Source organism: Xyrauchen texanus, chromosome 32 (genome assembly GCF_025860055.1).
Source record: "Xyrauchen texanus isolate HMW12.3.18 chromosome 32, RBS_HiC_50CHRs, whole genome shotgun sequence".
NCBI classification, from domain to species: domain Eukaryota; kingdom Metazoa; phylum Chordata; class Actinopteri; order Cypriniformes; family Catostomidae; genus Xyrauchen; species Xyrauchen texanus.
The window spans coordinates 12,614,281-12,640,556 of NC_068307.1; the positions used below are offsets into that span (position 1 = coordinate 12,614,281).

General features: G+C 38.8%; 1 protein-coding gene across 1 annotated transcript in view; it reads right to left on the bottom strand.

The window, feature by feature from the left end:
• LOC127625651 (nuclear receptor coactivator 3-like) overlaps positions 1–26,276 on the bottom strand; it is a 76,336-nt gene that overhangs the window by 27,750 nt on the left and 22,310 nt on the right. Inside the window, exons 2-4 of the mRNA XM_052100958.1 lie at positions 8,644–8,748; positions 8,093–8,253; positions 3,970–4,070 (exon numbers count right to left, since the gene is read on the bottom strand). Of these exons, the coding sequence (XP_051956918.1) occupies positions 3,970–4,070; positions 8,093–8,253; positions 8,644–8,729 (348 nt within the window). The 5' untranslated portion in view covers positions 8,730–8,748. The remainder of the gene's footprint in view (positions 1–3,969; positions 4,071–8,092; positions 8,254–8,643; positions 8,749–26,276) is intronic.

Sequence of the window (26,276 nt, forward strand, 5' to 3'; positions counted from 1 at the left end):
TTTGAGCCCTGGAGAAGTTTTGACATGCCTTGACATTTGTGCTTTTTCAGTTGCTTAATAACATATTAATGACTAAAGTCTGATAACACTGTATTCAGCACAAACTGGGCTAAAATAATATGTGAGCAACATGTATAAACATGTTTGTATTTTTGAGAAAATAACATTTATGCGTGGTTTTTGAAAAAACTTAAATTTTAAGTCATTGAAATAAGGCCATATAACACATAATAAATATTTGTCCACAAGACTTTTGAGAGCTGGATCTTGTAGCCTAGAATCTTTGCTACAAAATGATGTGAAAACCATCCTGATCACTTATTCATACAAAACAATATAGTAATTGAACTTTTGTAAGATACTTTTAGTGTTAGAAAGGTCATATGCGAGGAGGCGTGAAGGATCATGAATATGGATTGTGATTCACAACTGTGATTTCATAAATGAAAACTATTTATCTCATTATTTTTGAAGACATCCTAACTATGCAAGTATCACAATATCACAAGTGCTTAAAACTTTTGCACAGTAATATATGTAATATATGTAATTATATATATATATATATATATATATATATATATATATATATATATATATATATATATATATATATATATATATATATATACACACACACACATACACACACACACGTACATACGTATATATACACACACATAAATATACACAAATACACACACACACACACACACAAACGGAGATATATACATACATTCACTCATGTTCAAATACAAATTTACATTTACATTTATTCATTTGGCAGACGCTTTTATCCAAAGCGACTTACAAAAGAGGAAGAACATCAGCGAATCATCTTAGGGAGACAGTGGTACAAAAAGTGCCATATTACAAAGTTTCACTATCATCAGAATAGTATACAAAACAGATTTAAGTGCAACAAGAAATGTAAATATATATATATATATATATATATATATATATATATATATATATATATATATATATATATATATATATATATTTTTTTATTGACCGGTTAAGTGCTTTTGGAAAAGATGTGTTTTTAGCCGCTTTTTGAAGATAGAGAGTGAGTTAGCTTCCCGGATTGAGTTGGGAAGGTCATTCCACCACCGTGGTATGATGAAACTGAAAGTCCGGGAAAGTGTTTTGGTGCCTCTTTGTTTTGGTACGACAAGCCGACGTTCCTTAGCCGACCGCAGGCTTCTGGTGGGAACGTAGCTCTGCATAAATGTTTTTAGGTATGGTGGAGCAGACCCAGTGACTGTTTTATATGCCAGCATCAGGGCCTTGAATTTAAAACGGGCATGAACCGGCAGCCAGTGGAGAGAGACAAAGAGTGGTGTAACATGTGCTCTCTTAGGTTCATTAAAGACCAGACGTGCTGCTGCATTCTGGATCATTTGGAGAGGTCTAATAGCACATGCAGGAAGGCCTGCAATGAGAACGTTACAGTAGTCCAGTCTAGTTATGACAAGGGACTGAACGAGCAGTTGTGTGGCATGTACAGAGAGGAAGGGTCTTATCTTCCTGATATTGTAGAGTGTAAATCTACAAATCTGTTATATACAGTGCAAGGGAATGTAATGGCAGAAGAGGTAGAATAGGTTTGATAAATATAAACAGACTAAGCTGAGTATTGCACATAATTATTGCTCAATGGGGCAGTTTTTGAGGGGAAAACCTGTTCTTGTGCCTGACGGTTCTGGTGCTCCGTGCTCTGTAGCGCCGGCCAGAAGGCATCAGTTCAAAAAGGTAGTGGGCTGGGTGAGTGGGGTCCAGAGTGATTTTTCCAGCCGTTTTCCTCACTCTGGAAGTGTACAGTTCTTGAAGGGAGGGCAGGGGGCAACCAATAATCCACTCAGCAGACCAAAATGTCCTTTGTAGTATTCTGATGTCCGATTTCATAGCTGAACTGAACCAAACCAGACAGTTTTTGAAGTGCAGAGGACAGACTCTGACTGCCGAGTAGAACTGTATCAGCATTGTCAGTGGCAGGTTGAACTTCCTCAACTGGTGAAGGATGTAAAATCTCTGCTAGGCATTTTTCACAATGGAGTCAATGTGGGTCTCCCACTTCAAGTCCAGTGAAATGGTAGAGCCCAGGAACCTGAATGACTCCACTGCTGCCACAGTGCTGTTCAGAATGGTGAGCGGGGTCAATATTGGGGTGTTCACTACCATCTCCAGGACGTTTTGACAGCCAGCTGTTCTTCTGTATTCAGACTCATCATCATCCTAGATGAGGCAGATGACAGTAGTGTCATACTTATCCTTACATATGTTCCTGGTCTGTCCAGATGTTGCAATCCCATGTTTACTGCATCATCCACAGATCTGTTTGCATGATAAGAAAATTGAAGGGGATCCAGTCTCTCAAATGACTTAATGACCACAGACATCAAAGTGACAGGTCTATGGTCATTAACTCCAGTAATTTGGGGTTTCTTGGGGACAGGGATAATGGAGGAGCGTTTGAAGCAGCAGGGAACTTCACACTGCTCCAGTGATCTGTTGAAGATCTGTGTGAAGATGGAGGCCAGCAAGTCAGCACAGGATTTTAGACAAGTGGGTGAAACACTGTCAGGGCCCTGTGGTTTCCTTGTCTTTTGTTTCTGGAAGACCCAGCACACATCCTCTTCACAGATCTTAAGTGTAGGTTGAGTAGCAGGAGGGTGGTTTCAAGAGGTGTTGACTTTTGTGTGAAGTGAAGGTCAGAGCAGGTGTGGGGTGTGAGACTGGGCTTTTCAAATCTACAATAAAACACATCCAGGTCCATCAGCCATTTGTTGGCTACCAACAGTGTTGGGGGATCGTGTCTTGTAGTTAGTAATGTCTTTCAGGCCTCTCCACACTGATGTAGGGTCGTTAGCTGAAAACTTGTTTTTTAGCTTTTCAGAATAACTTCTTTTAGCCACTCTATTCTCATTTGTCAGTGTGTTTCTGGCCTGATTGTGCAGGATTTTATACCCACTTCTGTAAGCATCCTCTTTGGCCTGACGAAGCTACCCAAGTCTTGCTGTAAACCATGGTTTGTCATTATTTAACATTAAATAAGTCTTTGTAGGAATGCACATATTCTCACAGAAAGTGATATGTGATGTCACAGTATCTGTGAGCTCATCCAGATTGGTGTCTGCAGCTTCAAAACACTCCAATCAGTGCACTCAAAGCAGGCTTCTGTCTCTGGTGGAGCATGTAAAATGCTGTCTGTATTTTGTCAATACACAGGTGAGGTTGGCTCTGTTAAAGTCACAAAGAATAATAATAAGTGAGTCCAAGTATTGTTGTTCCGTGTCTGTGATCTGATCAGCAAGCTGTTGCAGTGCTGCGCTCAAAACACGCTTGTTGAGGAATATTAGCACTCACCAGAATAAACGAGGAAAACTCCCATGGCGAGTAGAAAGTCTTACAGTTGATAAATAGCGCTTCCAAATTAGGACAGTGCATCTTCTTTAACATTGTTACATCTGTTAAATTTTGTTAGGAAAGATTCGGAGATTCGTTAGATGAATAATTGGCAGCACTGCTCGAAAGACATGCTGTTGGAGCTTGACCAGCACCAGTTTGCTTCCCTCGCTTGCATCTCAGCACGCTTGAACAACAAAGCTGCGCTTCTGACTTAAATGTCCAGCAAAATGTCAGAATACTCAAAAACCGGGAAAAGATTGTCTGTTATGTGCTGCCGAATGTTCAGCAGTTCATATCCCTGGTTAAACTGATTGGAAAAAAGATATACTAAACACAGGACAAACAAACAAAAACAACAAAACAATTGGAGAGCTCAACACAGAGGCTGCCATCCACGGCGCCATCTTGCCATCATGCATTAGATAAACATTTCAGCCAACAGCTTTCTTCAGTGCTCACACTAAAACAACAGCACATCACTTTTATAGACAAATAACTGGGGATTGAATTGATAAAAAAAAAAATCTATTTAAAAAATTAGGTCTCTAATCAAACCTGCAGTAGCAAAGGGCCCAACTGGTCCTTGTCGATAACCCCTTGACCAGTAGAGGAGACATCCGCCTTCTGGACATCATCATCTCCACATGAGCTTTTACCTGTATAATGTAAACAGTAACCACATTTAGCAACAGCAGACAAGCAGACACAGACAACATGTGATGTGGTGAGCAATATCATAAAAATTTAAGATCAATGCAAAATTAAGCTACGGGAACCTTAAATCTATACTGGCGGCCAAAAGTTTTGAATAATGTACAGATTTTGCTGTTTTGGAAGGAAATTGGTACTTAAATTAACCAAAGAGACATTCAACTGATCACAAAGTATAGTCAGGATATTACTGATGTCAAAATCTGCACCATCACTATTTGAAATTGTATTTTATATTTTTTATCAAACTTAGCCCCATTTCCAGCAGCCATAACTCCAACACCTTATTCTTGATAATCATGCTTAATTGCTAATTTGGTAAGGAAAATAAAAATTTGCCATTACATCAAACACAATTGAAATCTACTTCTAACATTGTCTTTGTGATTGTTTTGAGTTGCCACAGTATGCAATAGACTGGCAAGTCTTAAGGTAAATATTTGGTCAAAAATGGCAAAAAAGGAACTGCTTTCTCTCGAAACTTGTCAGTCAATCATTGTTTTGAGGAATGAAGGCTATACAATGCTTGAAATTGCCCAAAAACTCAAGATTTCATACAAAGGTGTACACTACAGTCTTCAAAGACAAAAGGAGCCAGTTGGCTCTAACAAGGACAGAAAGAAATCTGGAAGGCCAGATGTACAACTAAACAAGAGGATAAATACATCAGAGTCTCTATTTTGAGAAATAGATGCCTCACAAGACCTAAGCTGACAGCTTCATTGAATTCTACCCACACAACACCAGTTTCATGTACAACAGTAAAGAGAAGACTCAGGGGTGCACGCATATGGGAAGAATTGCAAAGAAAAAGCCTTTTTGAAACAAAAAGGATGGAATGGGCAAAGAAACACAGACATTGGACAACAGATAATTGGAAAAGAGTGTGAAAAACTATTGAGCTTTTGTGGGATCAGCTAGACTGTAAGGTGTGTGAGAAGTGGCCAGATCAGTGGTGGCTCAGTGGTTGAGGCTCAGGGTTACTGACCAGAAGGTCGGGGGTTCAAGCCCCAGCACCACCAAGATGCCACTGTTGGGCCCTTGAGCAAGGCACTTAACTCCAGGTTGCTCCGGGGGGATTGTCCCTGTAATAAGTGCACTGTAAGTCGCTTTGGATAAAAGCGTCTGCCAAATGCATAAATGTAAATGTAAGTGCCCGATAATACATCCACATCTATGGCAAGCACTACAGGAAGCATGGGATGAAATGTCACCTGAGTATCTGGACAAACTGACCGCTAGAATATCAAGGATCTGCAAAGCTGTCATTGCTGCATGTGGAGGATTTCTTTTTTTTATAAGAACTCTTTGAAGTAGTTTAAGAAGTTCTGAAAAACAGACTCCGCATGTGGAGGCTTATGCTACTCTCTTCGATATACGCACAAATTATTATGCGCCCCATTGAGAGCGCATACCACTAATCGTGACCACGAGGAGGTAACCCCATATGACTCTACCCTCCCTAGCAACCTGGCCAATTTGGTTGCTTGAGAGACCTGACTGGAGTCACTCAGCACACCCTGGATTTGAACTTGCGACTCCACGAGTGGTAGTCGGCATCAATACTCACTGCTACCCAGGCCGAACATTTTTCACGTTATTAATGTCCTGACTAGACATTGTGATCAGTTGTTGCACTTAAATCTGTTTTGTATACTATTCTGATGATAGTGAAACTTTGTAATATGGCACTTTTCGTACCACTGTCTCCCTAAGATGATTCGCTGATGTTTTTCCTCTTTTGTAAGTCACTTTGGATAAAAGCGTCTGCCAAATGAATAAATGTAAATGTAGTTGAATGCCAAATTTTTACATTATTCCAAACTTTTGGCACTAGTGTATTTAATCACAACTGTATTATACAGTACCGACATTGGATCACATTCATTAACCATGCATAGATTTTTACACAGAATTCATGCTTTATCAATAAGTTTACACATAATATTATTATTTTCTGAATTAGAACCAATCAGAACCAACTAAAACTAGACACAAAAACAGACAAAATCATTAATAAATGGGACACAAAGACATCTTTATAAGCAGGTAATTACACATGTAAGATATACATGTAAATGTCAGTTGTGATGCCATTGTAAGAGAAAAGAACATTTGGATTTGTAAGTATCATCCCTGTAAGGTGCTATAAACCGATGGAATGTGAAATAAGAAAAAAAGAATAACAAACAGCTATTCATCGTTTTGCTGTGTGAACAGGGAGTTATATAGCCCAAATGAAACAAGGCATGTTTAGGCCTGTCTCAAGCAACCAACTTGGCAACTTAGAAGGTTGCTTAGCATGCAGACTTCATTCTAAATGTAATATAGAATTATGAGAGTAATGAAAAACAAAAAAGAATGATATTGATTATAGTAAATAAACAAAAACTCTTACAAATGATACACACAAAGCAATTAAGATCATTATTATGCATCAGCAAGTACACTATACTACTAATTCTTTATGTATGTCAGACACCATGCTCCAAACATGAAAAAAGAAAGACATGAGGCGATAATGCCACATTCCTGTCAGACAAAAACCCAGACTGAAAGAGTTACAGGACCATGGCATTATTGTCCCATGTCTGTTTTGTGCATGATGCCTGGAACCTGACCCTTCTGTCTTGTTCGGTTTTGGTGTTGGGATCAGGACACTCATGTTCCATGTCTTGTCCTGTATTGGCATGAGTGAATTACGTTTATCATCTTGGTGGCATGCACTCGCGTCAATAATCTATGTCTGTCTCTCACAGACGTGCGCTGCGCTCGCCCAGGTTGCGAGCTATCTTCATATTGTGCTGAGGTTCGGTCACTTCGGTCTAAGGTGTCGTGCCTGGCCGAACTCACGCACAGCAGTCCTGTCTTGTTTTCCTCACAATGTAGACTCGTTTGGTTTAGTGTGAGAATGCGTGGCTTCGCTTTGTTTGGCATTGCAACGCATTTTCTCGTCTTGTTTGTCGGTTGGCATGGGCGTATATTGCCTCATGCCATTCGGGTGTTTTGGTGTCTTGAGAGCACATGGATTTGTTTTGTTTCTGTATCACAGTGTCTCTCTATTTCTTATGCCTACTTGTTTGCCCATTATTAGCTTATTAGTCACATCTGCCCTGTCTTGTTAACCTGTTGATTTCTCTCCCTATTTTAGTCTCCTCGTGTTTGCTGTCCAGGGCCAGTTTTGTATGTTTCCAGTCTTGTGTGTATTCTAGTCAGTCCTGTTGGTTGGTCTTGTTCCAGTCGGTCCTGTTCCACGTCCAGTCGGTCCTGTGTTCCCCGTCCAGCCCATTTCCATTACCCTCTGCCCCAGCCTGGACACCTTTTTCCCCTACTGGGTAGTTTATGTTTGTTTTCCCCATTGTGGGAGTTTTGGTTTGCTTTATATACATTTTTGCATTTAAATACATTTGTATTTTTATTAATTTTGATTAAGCGAGCTGCCGCTGGTCAAGCTCCTACAGCATGTCTTTCAAGCAGCGCTGGCAATTATTCATCTAGCGAATCTCCGCTCTCTTCCTATCAAGTTTTTTTAAATCTCAGCATTTGTGTCCCGTGCCTCTTCTTCTTCACTATGTAAACATTAATTATTGATTGGCTAAGCTTGTAAATTTCAGCAAAAACAGACAAAGAGTTAATTGTCTTGTTTGCTAGAACCAGACACTTGATTCATGGTAAAACCCTGTTTTTTATTCACAGGTAAAAGACATGTTTTAGTTTAAATGCCTAAAATTATATTTTCTTATAAGAATAAACTAATAAGAGCCAAAGGTGTTTCACAAAGTTTCACTATACTAGCAAGCCACAAAGCATTGCTGTATTCACACAATATAAATGTGACACCCACCACCAGGTGGCAGCATTTTGTAAATCCAAGGAAATGTATTCGTCTCAACACACTGAGTTTAGTAAATATTTCCACAGGCTAATATCTAAAAGAAAAAGCTGTTCGAGCACAGGACACGTGTACCTTGCTCTTTGATCTGTCGTATCTGGCGCACTGTCTCTTTAAGGATGGCACATTTGTCTGGTTTTACATTGAAGCTGTCAATGTCACTAAGGTTGGCTGAAATCAGTTCAGCGAGCTCCTCGATATACTTGCTCTCCTGTTCCCTCCTGCGTTTATCACACCTGTAGAACACATACACACATGCAGACACCACATGTGAAATACAAGCAAATTTAGAGGAAAACAAATACATAAATGGACAGTTAATCCTCACATTTCCAAACCCGAATTACTTTCTTTTCTCAGTGTAACACAAAAGAATGCAAGCCTCAGTCTACTTTCACTTTCAACATTAATACATAGAAAGTGAATGGTCACTGAAGCAGTCAGTCTGATAGTATCTTCTTGTGTGTTCCACAGAAGAATAAAAGAAGTCATATAGGTGCACATGAGGGTAAGTAAATAATGAAAACAATTTTCATTTTAGGGTGAACAATACCTTTGAAAGGGCATTTATTGCTTGTTTGTATGTTGATGCTCTCACAAGTGTAAATAAACCCTAAAAGACTCACCCTTGTCCTGGCGTGTCACATGTGGAAAGTTTGCGTTTCCGGTCCAAGCACAGTGGCTCAAGTGAGTTCTCACCCACTCCACTCATGTTTAAAACATATCAGCACCTAAGAAACACACACAAACACATACAAACTTTATAATGGAACCGGAAATCACACATATAAAAGTATTTTATCATCTTAAAGCGAAAGGAAAACAAAACAAGCATTTCTATTCGACCTCAATTGCAATACTATCACATTATGCCCTGACTTTGGCATTTTACACAATGCAAGTAAACTTGAAGGCTTCATGTCTTTTTAAATGTCTGCATGCGAGTGTGTGTTGGTGTCTGAGGCTTATTTTAAGTGTTCCCACATACAGCTGAATGCGCGGAATGTTCCAGGCCTCAGCAGCGGTGCTGTGTGTGTTTGTGTGAGAGTGTGTCTGAGAACTGATTATGATAGAGTGAAACGGGGCCCCAGGGGAAATGGATCAACCCTCAGTGTGTTTGTGTGTGTGTGTGTGTGTTTATTTCTGTAGCATGGACTGGGTCAATTATCTCAATCTATGAAGCTATTTGCTGCAACACATTTAAATGAAATGTTTAAATGATCTCATTAAAGAGGACACTGATGAATCAGAATTACACTACATAGAATTAAATAAAAATCACACAGAAGACTAAACGGCCACAAAACATGAACATTCAGCCTATGGTTGGTGTGATAATGACTGTTTCCAGGCCTTCACCTCCCCCCCAACATTTCATAATAGCCTTACCATCACACCATTTCTTCCTACTTTTACTGTCATTGCTCCGCCCACTTCACAAACCACAACACTTCCTCCTCTTTAGCGACACACTCTCTGTGCACTCTTTTTTTTTGTTGTTACTGGCACTGCCCATTCTGATATACAAGTCTTCATTAACTTTCAGAAATTACAACACCATCTCCAGAGCTCATCCTAAAATGACTTTGGGACCATTTATATAAAACAAACTTAGTTCTGAGAAAAGGTCTAGTATCTTGTTTGCAGATGCTACTAAAACTCAGTCCAAATACTTTGAGGCAACTGTACATATGTGTACAAAATGAATGTCTGTCGGTCTGTCTTTCCTTCTCCATTCTTGTCATTCTCTCTCTCTTCTCCTGCTGTTATCAGTCTCTGTCTTTCTGGTCATTGACCCTCTGCAGTATGTGTGCATGTTTCTGCAGTATGTATGCATGCATGTGTGTGAGAGTGTTTGTTTTAGAGCCCTGACCTTGCCCCGTGCCTGACCCCTCTCAGAGTTCAGCGGAAATCTCAGAGCACATCGGGTCGCAGTCTTTTCCCCTTCCCTCACTGAACACGTACATACAGCCTTTTCCCTTCACTTGTGGAGAGTACACACAAACACACACAGTTTGCCCTCGGTCAACTAAAAATGCACTGTTTGAGCTCATCATTCCTGATCCAACTGTAAGACATTACAGATCTGAGCCCATACTGCAATGCCTGTGCTGACACGTACAGCTGTCCAACACAAATCTACAACACGCACAGAAAAATTTGCTCCAGAACAGTTTGCCGTCTCAACTCCTCTCGCACATGCTGTAAATATTCTTTTCCTTCCCTTTCATAACTTCTTTCTCCTTAAACTTTGCAGCAGAGTGGAAAAAACTAAAGAGTGTGTGACTGTGTCAAGTTCATGGCACCATTCCAATCAAAAGCCATGTTCTTAATAGTCCAACTTTCTGTTATTATTTACCTACTCGAAATTACATTGTTTCAAAATGGGGAGTAAAAAAAAAGGCAATTCTCCATTGACCGCTTTCATCAACAAGGCATTTCTGCCGTTTACTGGATGTTTTTTTTTTTTTTGGCACCATTCATGAGAGTAAACTAGTGTAGTGACTGTGTATATATGTATATATGTGTGTGTGTATTAAGAATTCATCAAATGTTAGTGATTAAATTAGCCTAAAGTATACTTGGTCCGATGCGAACGCTGAGGAAGGGTAAAGGACCTGTGATGCAAATTTCATCACAGCAGTGTGCTCAAGCACTGAACACGTGCACCCAGATTTTTCTAACTGTACGTACTCTGAACATATTTTAGTATGTGCATGCGCCTACAATTATTTGCACAAATTAGTGGGTTCAAAAGGAGCCAACACTCACAGTAGAAGCACCAGTCAAGTCATTTTTATTTGTATAGCGCTTTTTACAACACACATAACTTCAAAGTAGCTTTACAGAAATGTATGCTTTAACATTAAAATAAGTTGTAATATCTATACAAATCTATAATGTCTTATAGTCAGAATTGTACGGTTTGATAAAAAACATGATTGTAAATTGTGCCTTAAAATAAATAAATACCTGTATTTAGATCCCAGTGAGCAGACTAAAGGCACTAGAAGATATAATTGCCAGTAAACAAGAGGAAACGAAGCTGGAAACATCAACAGTTCATGTGCACATCAAGAGCGCATTTATGAGGATGTCAGGAGATTTGTATAACTGGAGTCTGAAAGACATCTTCATGCGCCTAAACTCTTGAAAAGAAATAGTACATTATCTCGTAGCAATCATAGTGCGCATGCACCAACCACCTGTGTATGTAGGCAAACTAAAGTATACTTTGGACTTTAGCAAGACAAAGGAGTCAATTATTTTATTTAACAAAACATTAAAAATGCCATTTCCATCAACATAATTTCCTACCACAGAATTCTAATAAAACACAAAACAGAATTTGACATGACTTTTAGAAAAATTACATAAATCTCCTCTAATGCTAGACATATTAATGGACAAATCATATAAACTAGTGAGCATGTGATAATTGTTTTAACATGGTTTTAGAGTCTAAAAATTAACAGGGCAAAAGTCACCGAAGTTGTAGAAACACCCACATACTGTATATTAATATAAATGTGTGCAACATATTACAAGTCTTCTCAAATCCAAATTTAAGTCATTATTTGCTGATGTCAAACCTGGAACAACACATCTTGACATGCCATATATAAGCAATAATGTAACAGAGGCCATGCTAAATTGGGAATATTGCGATGGCTGAAGGGGTTGCAGTCACTCGCACTTTTCCACTGCAAGTTGCGGTTCGACTCACCTCAACTCTACTCGCTTTACTTTTCTGAGCTTGCATTTCCATTGCCACCTCAACGTGGGTGTGATTATAGGCTGATTGTCATAGTTGCGCCGCCTCTACTGCCGTGACATCATCTTAAACATGACACAAACTGACCAAAACAATAACACGACCGCTAGCTGTTAGCTACTAGCTCATTGTGCTGCATAAAGCACTTGTTACATGGTGATTTTACACAAGAGTAACAGTTAAATTGGCCTGGTTGTTTTAGAAGCAAGCTTCCAGTAGCTGGTCAACTAAATAAAGTGAAGCTTTCAAGCAGAGTATATAGTTAACAAACCATTCTCCATCGTGGATCAACGCCAGTCCATGGCATTCTTTAGATAGTGTCCATTTGGTCGAACCACTTCCACTTTTCCTTCATGGTTCTGTAGTCACTTAAGTTTTTTTTACTTTTCCCTACACTGTTGGTAGTTTCGGTGGTAGCCGTGAGCGGCCAACAGCTGATACACTTCCTGAGAGACTTTTTCGTTTTGCTCATCGCTAACGAGTGGACCGTCTGCACCTCGTTTATTGACCATGGCGTGGTTTTGCACACAGCAGTTTCTTTTTTCACTATTCACAAGTCGCGTGGACAAATGATACTGTTATCGCTGTTGCTAACTTTAAAACTAGCAAGTTGATGTCGTGTGTCGGAAATCAAGTGACGCTGGTAGTGACGATTTTCCCTGACCAATCAGTGATCTGCAGAATTTTGACGTCACATTTAGTATCGACTCTGCTCTCTTGGAACCTCGACCGAGGTGGTACTAAAAAAAAAAAAAAAGCATCAGGTACCAGGTACTATCCACAGTCAAAAACCCCCAAAAAAACAAGCAGAGTCGAGTTGAGTCGAGTTGTACAGTGCAGTGGAAATGCCCAATAAGTGTTGGTCCTAACACTACAAGACATGGAATATAGCACACAAGTTATACAAACTTCTTTTATGGAGCATTTTGTATAATATTTGGAGCTCAACAGCCCCATTCCCCATTTATTTACACATTATGGAAAAGAGCATTCTGAACATCCTGCAATATTTCTGCTTTAAATGTTCCATGGAAGAAGAAAAAAGTCATATTGTTTGGAACTACATGAGGGTGTGTGAACTTTTCTTTTAAAACTTAATTCAAAGTGTACAGTTCCAACATCATCAATACGCTGACTGCACCTGCAACAAAACCAGATGCCATATCAATATTCTGCTCAAGAGAGCATGAGAGAGTGAGGCTGAGTGTGAATGCGCACATAAGGAGATGAACGCAATGAGGGAATGTCAGAGAGAAAAAGAGTGAGAGAAGATCAGTCAAAAGATGAGCACGTCACATATGCCTTTTCAAGGCAAAAGCCATGATAAAGTATCAGAGTAAAACACCTGTTTGTTGCTTTAATTCTTCAAATATAAGTGTTGAGATAAAGCTTAGACATAAATAAGCTGTTGATAAAGGTGTCATTTAATAATTCCTGAGGTAATTTACTTGATCGCTTCTCTCTCCATGTTTGTGGAAGTACAGATGCCTGGTTGCTTTTCCTCATTTTCTTTCGGGATGTAAAGTGAATAAAATAACATGAGTGTCAGTCTCTCAGTGTCAGTCTCTCTCAGTCTCTCTCTCTCTCTCTCTCTCTCTCTCATATAATAAGAGTGTCAGAAATATATAGCCATACTGCCCAGCCCTATTAGGCAGAATGTTAGCTTCAGTCACCATTCATTTTAATTGTATGGAGAGAAAAAAAAAAAGATGCAATGAAAATGAATAGTACCGGAGACTGATATTCTGCTTAACATACATTTTTTGCTCCATGGAAGAAAGTCATATGGTTTTGAAACCACCATATAAGAACACCCTTTAAGGATGTTAATGGCTCTATTATGAAGTGATGCAACACACACAGTATCTTATTTTAGAAGTTCAAAAGGTGAGTCAAGTATCTGATAAAAACATAAGTGCACTCCTCATTACAGCTACGCTCTTGCAGTGACTTCTCCCAGAATGCACATGAGGAGCATCTTTAAGCAAAGAACCCCTTCCCAGTCATTCTGAGAATAATGGTTATTTTAATGGGAAAGTTATCAAGAATATGCGAATCAGGAAGCAGCAAAAGCAGGCATCCTGTTTGCGCCTTCCCACACATGCACACCAAAAGTTTTGCGTCACAACTTCCTCTTCCTGGAAAAAGCCTGCTGGCACTGTGCAATCATATTTACATGTTCAACCTCATGGGCTGAACTGGTTATTTTGTTCTCGGTCTTCGAAGCTAATCTTTGTCTTTCTCTTTCCTTGTATACTTTATCTTCCCTAACACTATCAATCACTTCATTAAGAAGAACTTCCTCCCTGATATATACAGAAGTCAGAAGTTTACTTACACCGTAGACAAATATATTTAAACTCAGTTTTTCACAATTCCTGACATTTAATCATAGAAATCATTCCCTGTCTTAGGTACGTTAGTATCAATATTTTACGAATGTGAAATTTCAGAATAATAGTAGATAGAATTATTTCTTTCAGCTTTTATTTCTTTTATCACATTCCCAGTGGGTCAGAAGTTTACATGCACTTTGTTAGTATTTGGCATCATTGCCTTTAAATTGTTTAACTTTGTTTTAAGTCTTCCACAAGCTTCTTACAATAAGTTGCTGGAATTGTGGCCCATTCCTCCAGACAGAACTGGTGCAACTGTGTCAGGTTTGTAGGCCTCCTTGCTAGCACATGCTTTTTCAATTCTGCCCACACATTTTCTATCAGACTGAGGTCAGAGCTTTGTGATGGCCACTCCAATACCTTGACTTTGTTATCCTTAAACCAGGAGGTAAGTTTTGGAGGTATGCTTGGGGACATTGTCCATTTGGAAGACACATTTGCGACTGAGCATTAACTTCCTGGCTGATGTCTTGAGATGTTGCTTCAATATATACACATAATTTTCCTTCCTCATGATGCCATCTAATGAATCCTCCTGTCAACCCCCGGCTGGGCTACTCCAACTGCTGTCAGTCCCTTCAAGAGCCTGGTCTCACATAGCCATGGATTTTGTTATAGGTCTACCCCCTTCCCATGGAAACACAGTCGTTTTCGAAGGCGGCTCACTTAATTCCCCTCCCCAAATTACCCACAGCGAGGGAGACAGCGGTGGCAGTCATTAAACACGTCTTCTGCATTCATGGACTCCCAGTCGATGTGGCTTCTGACAGAGGCCCCCAATTTGAGTCACGTTTTTGGGCAGAATTCTACTGACAGATGGGGGCTACTGTGAGTTTGTCCTCTGGGTTGGGTACATCCTCAGACAAATGGGCAGACAGAGCGGGCTAATCAAGAATGTAAGACCCTCCACTGTATGGCCTCCTGCAATCAGTCTTCTTGGAGCTCTAGAGCCCATGTTCAGGTCCCATCCGCTCACACTCATGGACACTGTGAGTTCACCGGTTTGTTCTGTTCCTTTTGTTTTTTCTCTCCCTTGTGTGTATCAGGTGCTCCCGGCATGCGTGATCGGCACTTCTATGGGAACACTGATTGTTACCATGGGAACGCTGATTATGCCACTAATTAGCATACTGGCAGCACCTGTTCTCCTTTGATTCTCTGCCTACTTAAACCCTTCAATATGTCATCATCTTTGCTAGATTGTTGTTGTGTGTTTGAGTAACTCACCTCGCTCTCTCTGCCTCAGTCAGTCCTGTCTCGTGATTTCGGTGTTGGTTGCCAGTCTCTAAGTATGTGTTTGGACCTTGGTTACAATCCAGCCAGCACCTTTCGTTCGACATTGTCCCCCACTGTCCCTTCATGGAGGATTCCTCACAAATCTGCTCTCTACACTGCAATGACGCACACAAACCTACGAAAACACTCTTCACAGAGGATTTCTCATAGATCTGCATTTACACTGCCACTATGCACACACCCATCGCATTCCCCCTGCAGTTGGTTCTGGGTTCCTACGCTTTGCCAGCCCTGCTGTGTTGTAATTTATTGTCAATAAATCCTGTGAACTGTTCCTCTGCTCTTGGATATCTTGCTTTCTGACATTTTTAGACATTGAATAAACATTAAATTTTTCAAAAGTATAGCAAAAAACTTGACAAAACTAGTGACAAACCACTGTTCTGAACCTGAACAAATTCTTAAAGAGATAGTATACCCAAAAATGAAAATATTCCAATCCACATTACTTTCGTCCATGAAACACAAAAGGACATGATAGGCAGAATGTTAGCCTCAGTCACCATTCACTTTCATTGTATGGAAAAAGATATAATGAAAGTGAATAGTAACCAAGCTTAACATCCTGGCTAACATCTCTTTGCATTTTCCACGAGGGAAAGGTTTGGAACAACAAGAAGTTAAGTAAATTTTTGGGTGAACTATCCCTTTAATGTCTCTTCTCTTTTCTGTGTTGTAGATCTCTCTTAGAAACCCTGTTACAAAATTCATCACCAATGAGTTCAAGTGTAATTTGTAAATACAAATGTGTGCTTCACCCTTTATGGATACAAATGCACTGGCTGGAGGGGAAAGAATAATTTATTAATGAAAATTTAAATACGAGGTAGTGGTTTACCATCAACAAATTCTACACATATAAGCTACAAAGCCACGAGCATCCTCCCCAACCGCTGCAGTCTCCTCGGCCCGTTTCCCTGACGACCAGTAGGGTAACATCTTAATATCCCATCATGCCTTGACCCCACACTGAGAGTACCTGCATTATTGATGGGGCTGCCTTCTGTCACCGCATACATTCATAACACACAGTCTACCTTAGCACCTCAGAGGCCCTTTCCATACATATCAGTGGTGAAATTCAATGGGGCATACAAAAATATCACATTGAGTTAAAGGGTGAAATACATTACTGAAAAGAAACAGGCATATAATTATATCAGCAGCACCTGCAACTGTCTGATCTCATTAAATCATTGCAAAAATCATCCGTCAGTCATGTGTTCAAATTAAAGATGCTATCTTATTTTAATACCTTTTAAAACTGAATTTGGCTTCAATAAAAATGGAGATCTTCATAACAAACTGCTAAAAACTGTATAGGGAAAAGAGTGGAAGGCAAAACCATTGCCCAAGGACATCAGAGCAAATGACATTGCTGCAAAATAAATAAAAATCCAGTTTCAGTAAAATGTCACATTTTGGAGGTAAAATGAACTTGTGAATGCCCTTCCATCTTGAGTGGACAGACACGGACTGTATGTTTGTGTACATGAATGCAGTATTATTATGTGAGGAATTGATGAATGGAATAAGTTAAAGTAAGGAAGAGTGTTGAAGAAATGGATGAAGAAATAAAGAATGATTCTTAAACTAGAGCCATTCAGACCCATAGCCACCAAATTCTGGTAGAGCTTGAAATAAAACATGAAACCTGAGCTTAGTGAAACACTCGCTAAACAACAAAAAATGTACACAATAAAACCTCAGTGACACATACTACGAGTTTCTGCTATGAAATTCTGGTGCCGGCCAACGTGTCAGGGAATTTTGCCGGAAAAATTGTAAAAAATCTGGTCATCTCATTTCACTGTTTATTTTGCACAATTTTTAACAAGATGAACTATGCATAATGATGCAATAGTAGCAGCTTGCTCCATTTGTGCATCTAATAAATCCTCCTGTCAACCCCTGACCAGGCTCCTCCATACCCAGTCAGTCGCTTTGAGACCCTGGTCTCACATAATCATCGATTTTGTTATTGGGCTCCCTCCTTCTCATGACAAAAAAGTCAAAAATCGTATTTCATTTGGAGAACAACAGTGTTGAAAACATGCATTGATTATAAAAAGCTCACGTTTTATTGCATTTCACTTCTTGCATTTTTTTTGTGTGGCTATTTTGCTTAACCCTACAACAAAAACATTGTGGAAATGATCTGTGGCTTCTCCACAAGTGAGGCACAAAATCCATTTAGACATGTTTCACCTCCTCTTGCACCAAGTTACGGGTTGCTTCACTCTGCGATAGATGCTGCATGAGCACTCAGGACTGTTCCATTCTGCAGCAGAGAGCAGTGAGACAGCATGAGAAAAAGATGAGCTGAGGTGGAACAAAAAGAGAAGGAGGGAGGGTGAGTGAGTGAGTGAGTGAGTGAGAGAGAGAGAGAAAGAAAACAGAATAGTCAAAAAAAACAAGTCAGAGACCGATTATGGCTTAAGAAGGATGAGGGCAAGAGAGAGAACAATAGAGAACAGCCCAGACATGCAGACATTTGCCACACATGTGTGTACATGTGCAGACATCCAAAAGCTTTTCGCAGAAACACTCTCTGTATCACTGGAGTTCAAGCATACTGACACATGATTCACTCCTGCCAAGCCCGTACTCTTAGTGCAGTACTGAAAAAAGTGAGGAAAATAGCTGTCATCTAATGTATTAAAACAATAATAATAACAACATTATATATATATGAACATACACTGGTATGGAATGAAATTAATCTCATTATTAATGAATGCACACACAATTATGCATGTACTAGATACATTTTGTGAATGTATTTTACTAACCACAAACAAATGCCATTTGATTTGAATCTGTGGAATTCGGGATTGAATGATTGTGCAGCGATTTGTACAAATACAGACATGTTTGCAAATAAACATGGTCTGTTCTACATTAATAAATCAAAAATTGCTCATGCACAAATGAATCCGTGCATTTGTGGATCAGAAGACACGCGTGCATTTATTGACATCTTGTTCGAATCGATGCGTGTTAGGTTCATTTGGATTTTGAGACTTCCTTTTAGCAGTTTACAGCATTCCACCCACACATACACACACACAACTAACGAACAAGCCAGTGCTATTCATTAACGTGAACACGATTCAGTAAATGTGTGTCACTATACAATGAAACAAATGCTTTTCAACCGGTGTCTGTAGAATTAAGAATTACATAAATGTGCAGCAATTTGTACAAATAAAGTCATGTTTGTGAGTATAAATGTTCTGCTTTGTATTAAAGTGTGACAATTTCAGCGTGCAAAAAGGAATCCGTGCATTTGTGGATCAGGCGACACGCGTGCATTTATTGATTCCTTGTTCGAGTCGATCCTGTTCGGTTCATTTGGATTTTGAGACTTTCTTTCCGCATTTTCAGCATTGAGGATCCACACGCAACTGAAAGGCAAGGCAGGCAGCTACCACTAGATGGCAGTCGCAGAGAATTACAGAGTTGGCCTGCCCTGGTTTGAGAACAGCTGATAATGGACATTGTTGGCATTCTCGAAGAACCTTTAAAACATGGATAATACCATTTTAAACCAACAAGCTGGTTGGGTAAGTAACACTAATATTTTTTCTTTTTTTCTTTGATTGCATACTGAAAAGAAGAAAAAAAGTAACTTTCTATAGACTAGCAAGTTAAAAACAATGTACATTTGATATATTTGACATATTAATTACATTTTATAAATATTCATTTGATGAGATATTAACAAAAAAATGTTGGCTCTTCATTATGTATGTTAGATTATTGTTTAGAGTGCGAGCTGATCAGGGAGGAGAGAATGTTGGCGTGGCTCGTCTGATGTTTTCTGTACGTGGAGAAACTGCAAGAAAAACAAAACTAAGGACACTTGTGACAAATGTCAAAAGGTAGTGTGTGGGATCTACACATGGAAGGTAGAGAGTACATGTGTTGACTGAGTAATCGATCCACAAGCGTCAGTGAATGATGTGCGGGGTTTGCCCCCAAAACAACCAGATGCCTTGTTCTCTAGAATGTCCATAGTGGTCATTCTGACCGTTCATACTAGACTGTACCAAATGTCATGTCATATTTACATTCGACACTTCTATTGAGGTTTTAGAATGAATCTTCTAATGTCTGTCGTCATATTTTATGACGTCATCACCCTAAAAAATGTCAAAATCCTCGAACAAATCCTCAATTAGAATAAAATAGAAAAATATGGATTAAATGGAGCACGGAGCACCAAGCGAACATAGATAGTCCAATATAATACAATCTTTTTTTCTAATATATACTAGTGCTAAACTATACAAAAAATATACATATATTAGCTGCTGACTACTGTGTCAGCAAGTTTTTCATCGCAGTAATGTTTTGAAAGTCTAGCCAACAACATGGATTGAGGCATATCATGTTGAATTTGGAAATTATTAAATCTATATTTTTCAAAACATGTTGACTTTTGGACTTTACAACGCTCTGGAGTTATTGGAAATGTTTGGACAACACGATTTGGAAACAATTCTATGCACCACTGAATCAAATCCATGAATAATGAATCTGTTATATTAATAATAAACACCAGGACACGAAATTTAAATTCTAATGAATGTGAAAATGTAGTTCATCGACAATCACAGAACTTGCTATTGTAGCTGATTACAGATGCAACTTTGATTATTTATATTAAATTATTTTCTTTGTTATATAAAAACAAATCAATACAATAGCTTATAAAAACATCACCAATGTGTATTTCAATGCATAGTAAAAACCTTAGACATGAAACACATATATAACCCAAAATGGCCAAAACAGTTAATAAAGAATATGAACATTCGCTAAACTGTGGGAAAACAAACTGATTTAATAAGCAATATTTGTTTTACTGTGAGCAAAAATATCATTCTGTAAAACTATAATGAAAATATTATGCTGTAAAATCATTATGAACGAATTCTCCTAAAAGAGGGCTCACTTGAACAAGGCATCTGGTTGTTTTGGGGGCAAACCCCGCACATCATTCACTGACGCTTGTGGATCGATTACTCACAGTCAACACATGTACTCTCTACCTTCCATGTGTAGATCCCACACACTACCTTTTGACATTTGTCACAAGTGTCCTTAGTTTTGTTTTTCTTGCAGTTTCTCCACGTACAGAAAACATCAGACGAGCCACGCCAACATTCTCTCCTCCCTGATCAGCTCGCACTCTAAACAATAATCTAAAATACATAATGAAGAGCCAACATTTTTTTGTTAATATCTCATCAAATGAATATTTATAAAATGTAATTAATATGTCAAATATATCAAATGTACATTGTTTTTAACTTGCTAGTCTATAGAAAGTTACTTTTTTTTCTTCTTTTCAGTATGCAATCAAAGAAAAAAAAGAAAAAAATATTAGTGTTACTTACCCAACCAGCTTGTTGGTTTAAAATGGTATTATCCATGTTTTAAAGGTTCTTCGGAGAATGCCAACAATGTCCATTATCAGCTGTTCTCAAACCAGGGCAGGCCAACTCTGTAATTCTCTGCGACTGCCATCTAGTGGTAGCTGCCTGCCTTGCCTTTCAGTTGCGTGTGGATCCTCAATGCTGAAAATGCGGAAAACAAGTCTCAAAATCCAAATGAACCGAACAGGATCGACTCGAACAAGGAATCAATAAATGCACGCGTGTCGCCTGATCCACAAATGCACGGATTCCTTTTTGCACGCTGAAATTGTCACACTTTAATACAAAGCAGAACATTTATACTCACAAACATGACTTTATTTGTACAAATTGCTGCACATTTATGTAATTCTTAATTCTACAGACACCGGTTGAAAAGCATTTGTTTCATTGTATAGTGACACACATTTACTGAATCGTGTTCACGTTAATGAATAGCACTGGCTTGTTCAGTTAGTTGTGTGTGTATGTGTGGGTGGAATGCTGTAAACTGCGTAAAAGGAAGTCTCAAAATCCAAATGAACCGAACACGATCGATTCGAACAAGATGTCAATAAATGCACGCGTGTCTTCTGATCCACAAATGCACGGATTCATTTGTGCATGAGCAATTTTTGATTTATTAATGTAGAACAGACCATGTTTATTTGCAAACATGTCTGTATTTGTACAAATCGCTGCACAATCATTCAATCCCGAATTCCACAGATTCAAATCAAATGGCATTTGTTTGTGGTTAGTAAAATACATTCACAAAATGTATCTAGTACATGCATAATTGTGTGTGCATTCATTAATAATAATGAGATTAATTTCATTCCATACACTGGCAGGCAAAATTTTGGAATAATGTACAGATTTTGCGGTTTCGGAAGGAAATTGGTACTTGGTATATAATAATAATTTTTATAAGAAAATAATTTTTCACGTTATTAATGTCCTGACATTAGTGATCAGTTAAATGCCACTTTGGTGAATAAAAGTACAAATTTCTTTCCATAAGAGCAAAATCTGTTCATTATTCAAAACCTTTGGCCACCTGTGTGTGTGTGTGTGTGTTTGATTGTGTTTCATATTTACATTAAAGGGTGTTCACACCTTAAAAGAACTCTTCCCTTTTTCAGCTGACTTAAAAGTGAACTGACTGAAAAACAACCCAGTTCTCTTTGCATTCACACTGTATCTGGACATTACTTTAGTTGAGAAAGGGTCTCAGTCCATATTTCACTCACACTGGTTTTCCTTTGAAAGGCCAGTTCACATTCATATTATATTATTACTGCATTAATATTGATTCATGGGGGTCCTGGGTAGCTCAGCGTGTAATGACACTGACTACCACCCCTAGAGTCGTGAGTTCGAATACAGGGCATGCTGAGTGACTCCAGCCAGGAGTCCTAAGTAACCAAATTGGCCCAGTTGTAAGGGAGGGTAGTCACATGGGGTAACCTCCTCGTGGTCACGATTAGGGGTTCTCAATGGGGTGTGTGGTAAGATGTGCGTGGATCACAGAGTGTAGCATGAGCCTTCACATGCTGTGAGTCTCCACGGTGTCATGCACAGCGAGCAATGTGATAAGATACGCAGATTGACTCAAAAGTGGAGGCAACTGAGACTTGTCCTCCATCACCACGAGAACCTACTAAGTAGTTGGAATTGGGCATTCCAAATTGTTGCAATTTGCAGTTCGAAAGAAAGCCACAAATTTATAAAAATACTAGTTTTTCTTTTATCGTATCACTATTAATGTCCTGCCACTTACTGAAATGGGAAGTATGATTGGTAATAAATATCACTCAATGTTTCTGCTGCATCAAGTCAGTTTTATGGGGTAAAAATCCTACTCGTTGTTCTGGCAGCCATACGTATCACCACTAATTTTAGGTGAGCATACACATTCCTTAGGTGGGCATTTGGTGTATGCTTGTGTAAGTGCTAGACTACACTACTGCTTGTCAGCCAAGTTGGGATGCATCCGACAGACAGTGCAGAACATCACTCCGTCTTCCTTGCTTATACCACGGTTACCACTTGTAGGGTCCTATGATATCCGCCATGTGTAAAACATGAATTGAATCACTGAATCCAGTCATAAAAATTGTATTAGCTATAAAATGCAGAATTTCATGTAATTTGGCCTAATTTTATTAGGGAAAATAAATAAATGTCTGAAGGCACGATTAATCAAATTAAAACCACTACGTCTTTGAATCTGTGGATTAAGCATTATAGATTTGCATATCATATAATGTTAACATTGTCATGTGTCATGTACAGACAGATAAGGCCCATGTTTAAATCTAGCAGGGTCATAGAATAAAAAACTATCTATTAGCGTATAAAGGCGGTTTTCCATAGTATGTTGCACCTGCATTTTCCCTTTTCTTTTCCAGAGACGGTAAAGAGGAGGCAGCTCTACATTTCAAGGCCATTCATGAGAAGGTTGTATCTTTTTTGCAGCTTCCACGTATCATTGACCAATGAGAGGTAAATTTAATCAACTGGCATATAGCTTTTAACTTGTTAATTCCCATCAGAACAGTCTGAAATCGCTATTCCCTATATAGTGCACTATAAAGAGAGTGAGTGATCAAGTACGTGATTTATTTAGGTTCGTGGTTAAACTATTTTTTGCAATTATAACGTATTGTATGACATATAAATTAGAGCCCAACATGGGATTTTTGAGACCGATACAGATTTTAGAGGGGGAAAATTCACAGATTACCGATATGGTGTCCGATATAGTACATTAGAATGAAAACAGACCTTTTTTATGTGGATTGTGCACAAATTTTGCACCGATATGACTATGCAAAGGTACTCAGAAGGCTGCTTTATTAAACAAATATTTTTATTAAAGAATATTTGACCTTATTATTATACACAGTCAACAAATTCTAGAAATGAACACAAAGAATAAATAAAAATATAACAAATAGCTTAAACAAAACAGCAGTACTGTGTGTTTATCAGTCAGTTGCTGACCATAAAAATAAAGAATAAATTCAAATAAAATTAAAGCTGCAAGCAGAGATGAACGGACCCCTGCACCCTGGTGCACGTTGGGGCTGCTGTGCCAAGGGAATGTCACTCCAATATTTTTAGCATTTTTAGCACTTAGAGTGTAGAGTTAAGAGTGTATCACAGTGTAAAACATGTCATTTCCTGTTGCCAGTAGGTGGTGCTATGGCTATAACTGACTATTGGCATATGTTCAGGCTGGGACTCTTATAAAACGTGAAGTCTGGAACAGATTGGATATTGTATGTGAGTTACAACAACTTTCAACAACTTTGAGAAAGACTAGGCTAGGCTCTGACTAGGCTTGTCTTTCATCCTTGTCAGAGATCATGACATCTGAATAATTTCACAAAATTGGAACAGAAATCTATTTGTTTATTATTAAAGGTTGGAACATGCTGATTAATAAAACTAAATTTAGAAAGCGTTATGATCTAAAGGTGCTCTGGAAAAACACACCTCATGTTTACTCGCATGTGGGGAAAAGAGAAAGCGGCTGCCGACAGGGACAGGGCATCAGTGAAGCGTGTTTCAGTGCTAGAGAAAAATATTAAAGAATACAGGGCTGAAAGATCAGATATGATGTAACCGGCACTTTTGTTTTGTCGCGCTGCTCACTAGAGAGGGCGTAAACGTCGTCATTATGTTTTGCAGTTAAGATGGAATCAATCTGGGATCCGGAACGCGGTGAACAGCGTTAACGACTTCATACAGTCGGAGGCATGGGTTTCCAATGACGTGGAAGTAATCCACACAAAGCCACTCCCAACGCTAGGGAACCGCTTGCCCCCGCGCTGCTGTCAATTTTACAATCCACCTCGCGAGCTTGACGCTCTGCTTCCATAGGAAGGAATTTAAAGAGCTCGCTCACATTCACTCACTACGCGCCAGTGGAAACGCATGATGAGAAACCCAACACAGGCTAAATATAGAAAATTACTCAAAAGGTTATCGTTGATATCATGGAGTTTTTTTATCACGATAAATATTTATCTTGTTTTATCGCCCAGCCCTACTTACGTGTCAAAACAAACACAAGGCAACAGTGAGTGAAGCCGATCTCATACTGTCTATTGACAGTGGACCCTTCCCAGACGCTCCAACACCGGACACAACAGGGGAAATTATTGGTGTGGATATTTGCCGATAAACAGTAGTTTAAGAAATCTGTTATTGGTGCAGATTAATCAGCAAAACCGATATATCGGTCCACCTCTAATCTGTATCGCATAGGGCATTCATATAGTAATGCTTAGCTATTCTTCAATTCTGTAAAAATTTAAGGTCAACGATGCAGAGATGCATTTTTAAAGTGATTATTAAAACCACAAAAGGCTGCATGTAATTTAATGAAATAAATGTATAATCTGCATGTGCTGCACACTTTAAAAAGAATGTGTGCAGCTGAGGAGTCATATACAAAAAAACAGCACCATGTTCATCACAAGTGTGCTCTGTATGTGTGTATTAGGCTAGATGATAGAGAGAAGAGTGCTCATTTTACTGTACAAGAGTTCCAGTATCCTAGGCTCGACCAACAAGCAGCAACTCCTATCAGACATTTTTGCATCGGCACCAGTGTGTTTACCTTCCCCTGTGGCACGACCATGCAAACTGCATCAGCATAATGGGAGACCAAGTAGGCTAATAGGCTAGTAAGTTTTAGGTTTGGGGTTTTGGTTAGGAGGGTTTAGTTAATAAAATATGCTTCACTGTATTACATCCTGAACAGCTGAAAACAACTTGATTGACAACTCGCTTTTGGCACCCCTCTGTGGACATTTCACCCAGAAAATAGGGCTCACACCTGCCATTACGCCCAATAACACTTAATGCTTTGGCCGCTGGAGGCAATGTTATGCATTTCGGTAAGCACAGACAAATTTTAGCTTAAGAAAAGTCAACCTATTGTTTACAATTTCACTGTGAGATATGTCTGAAAATATCTCCAGTGTTGTTTCAGAATGTAGTGTAAGGATTTGTATAAAAGCACTTCATTTAATAAAAAAAAAATAATGCATGTTATGTTGAAAAATTAAGTGAATTCAAATAATTACATTTTAATTTGATTAAAGTTTTTACAAATTAATTAGAATTTGATAACACAATTTAATTAAACTGTTGAACACGGAATTCAGAAAAAAATAACCATTTAAAATTTTACGGGCACAGAAAATTGCACCTTAAAAAGAGTGGGAACCCTGCCTTAGGAGTAAATTAAGGTGGAGACAGAGACACCATCTTCTTCAAACATTTTCTCACATTCAAGAAGCTGCTGCACACACCTTCCTTACCAGTAACGCGGAGTAAAAACTGCAGAGTTC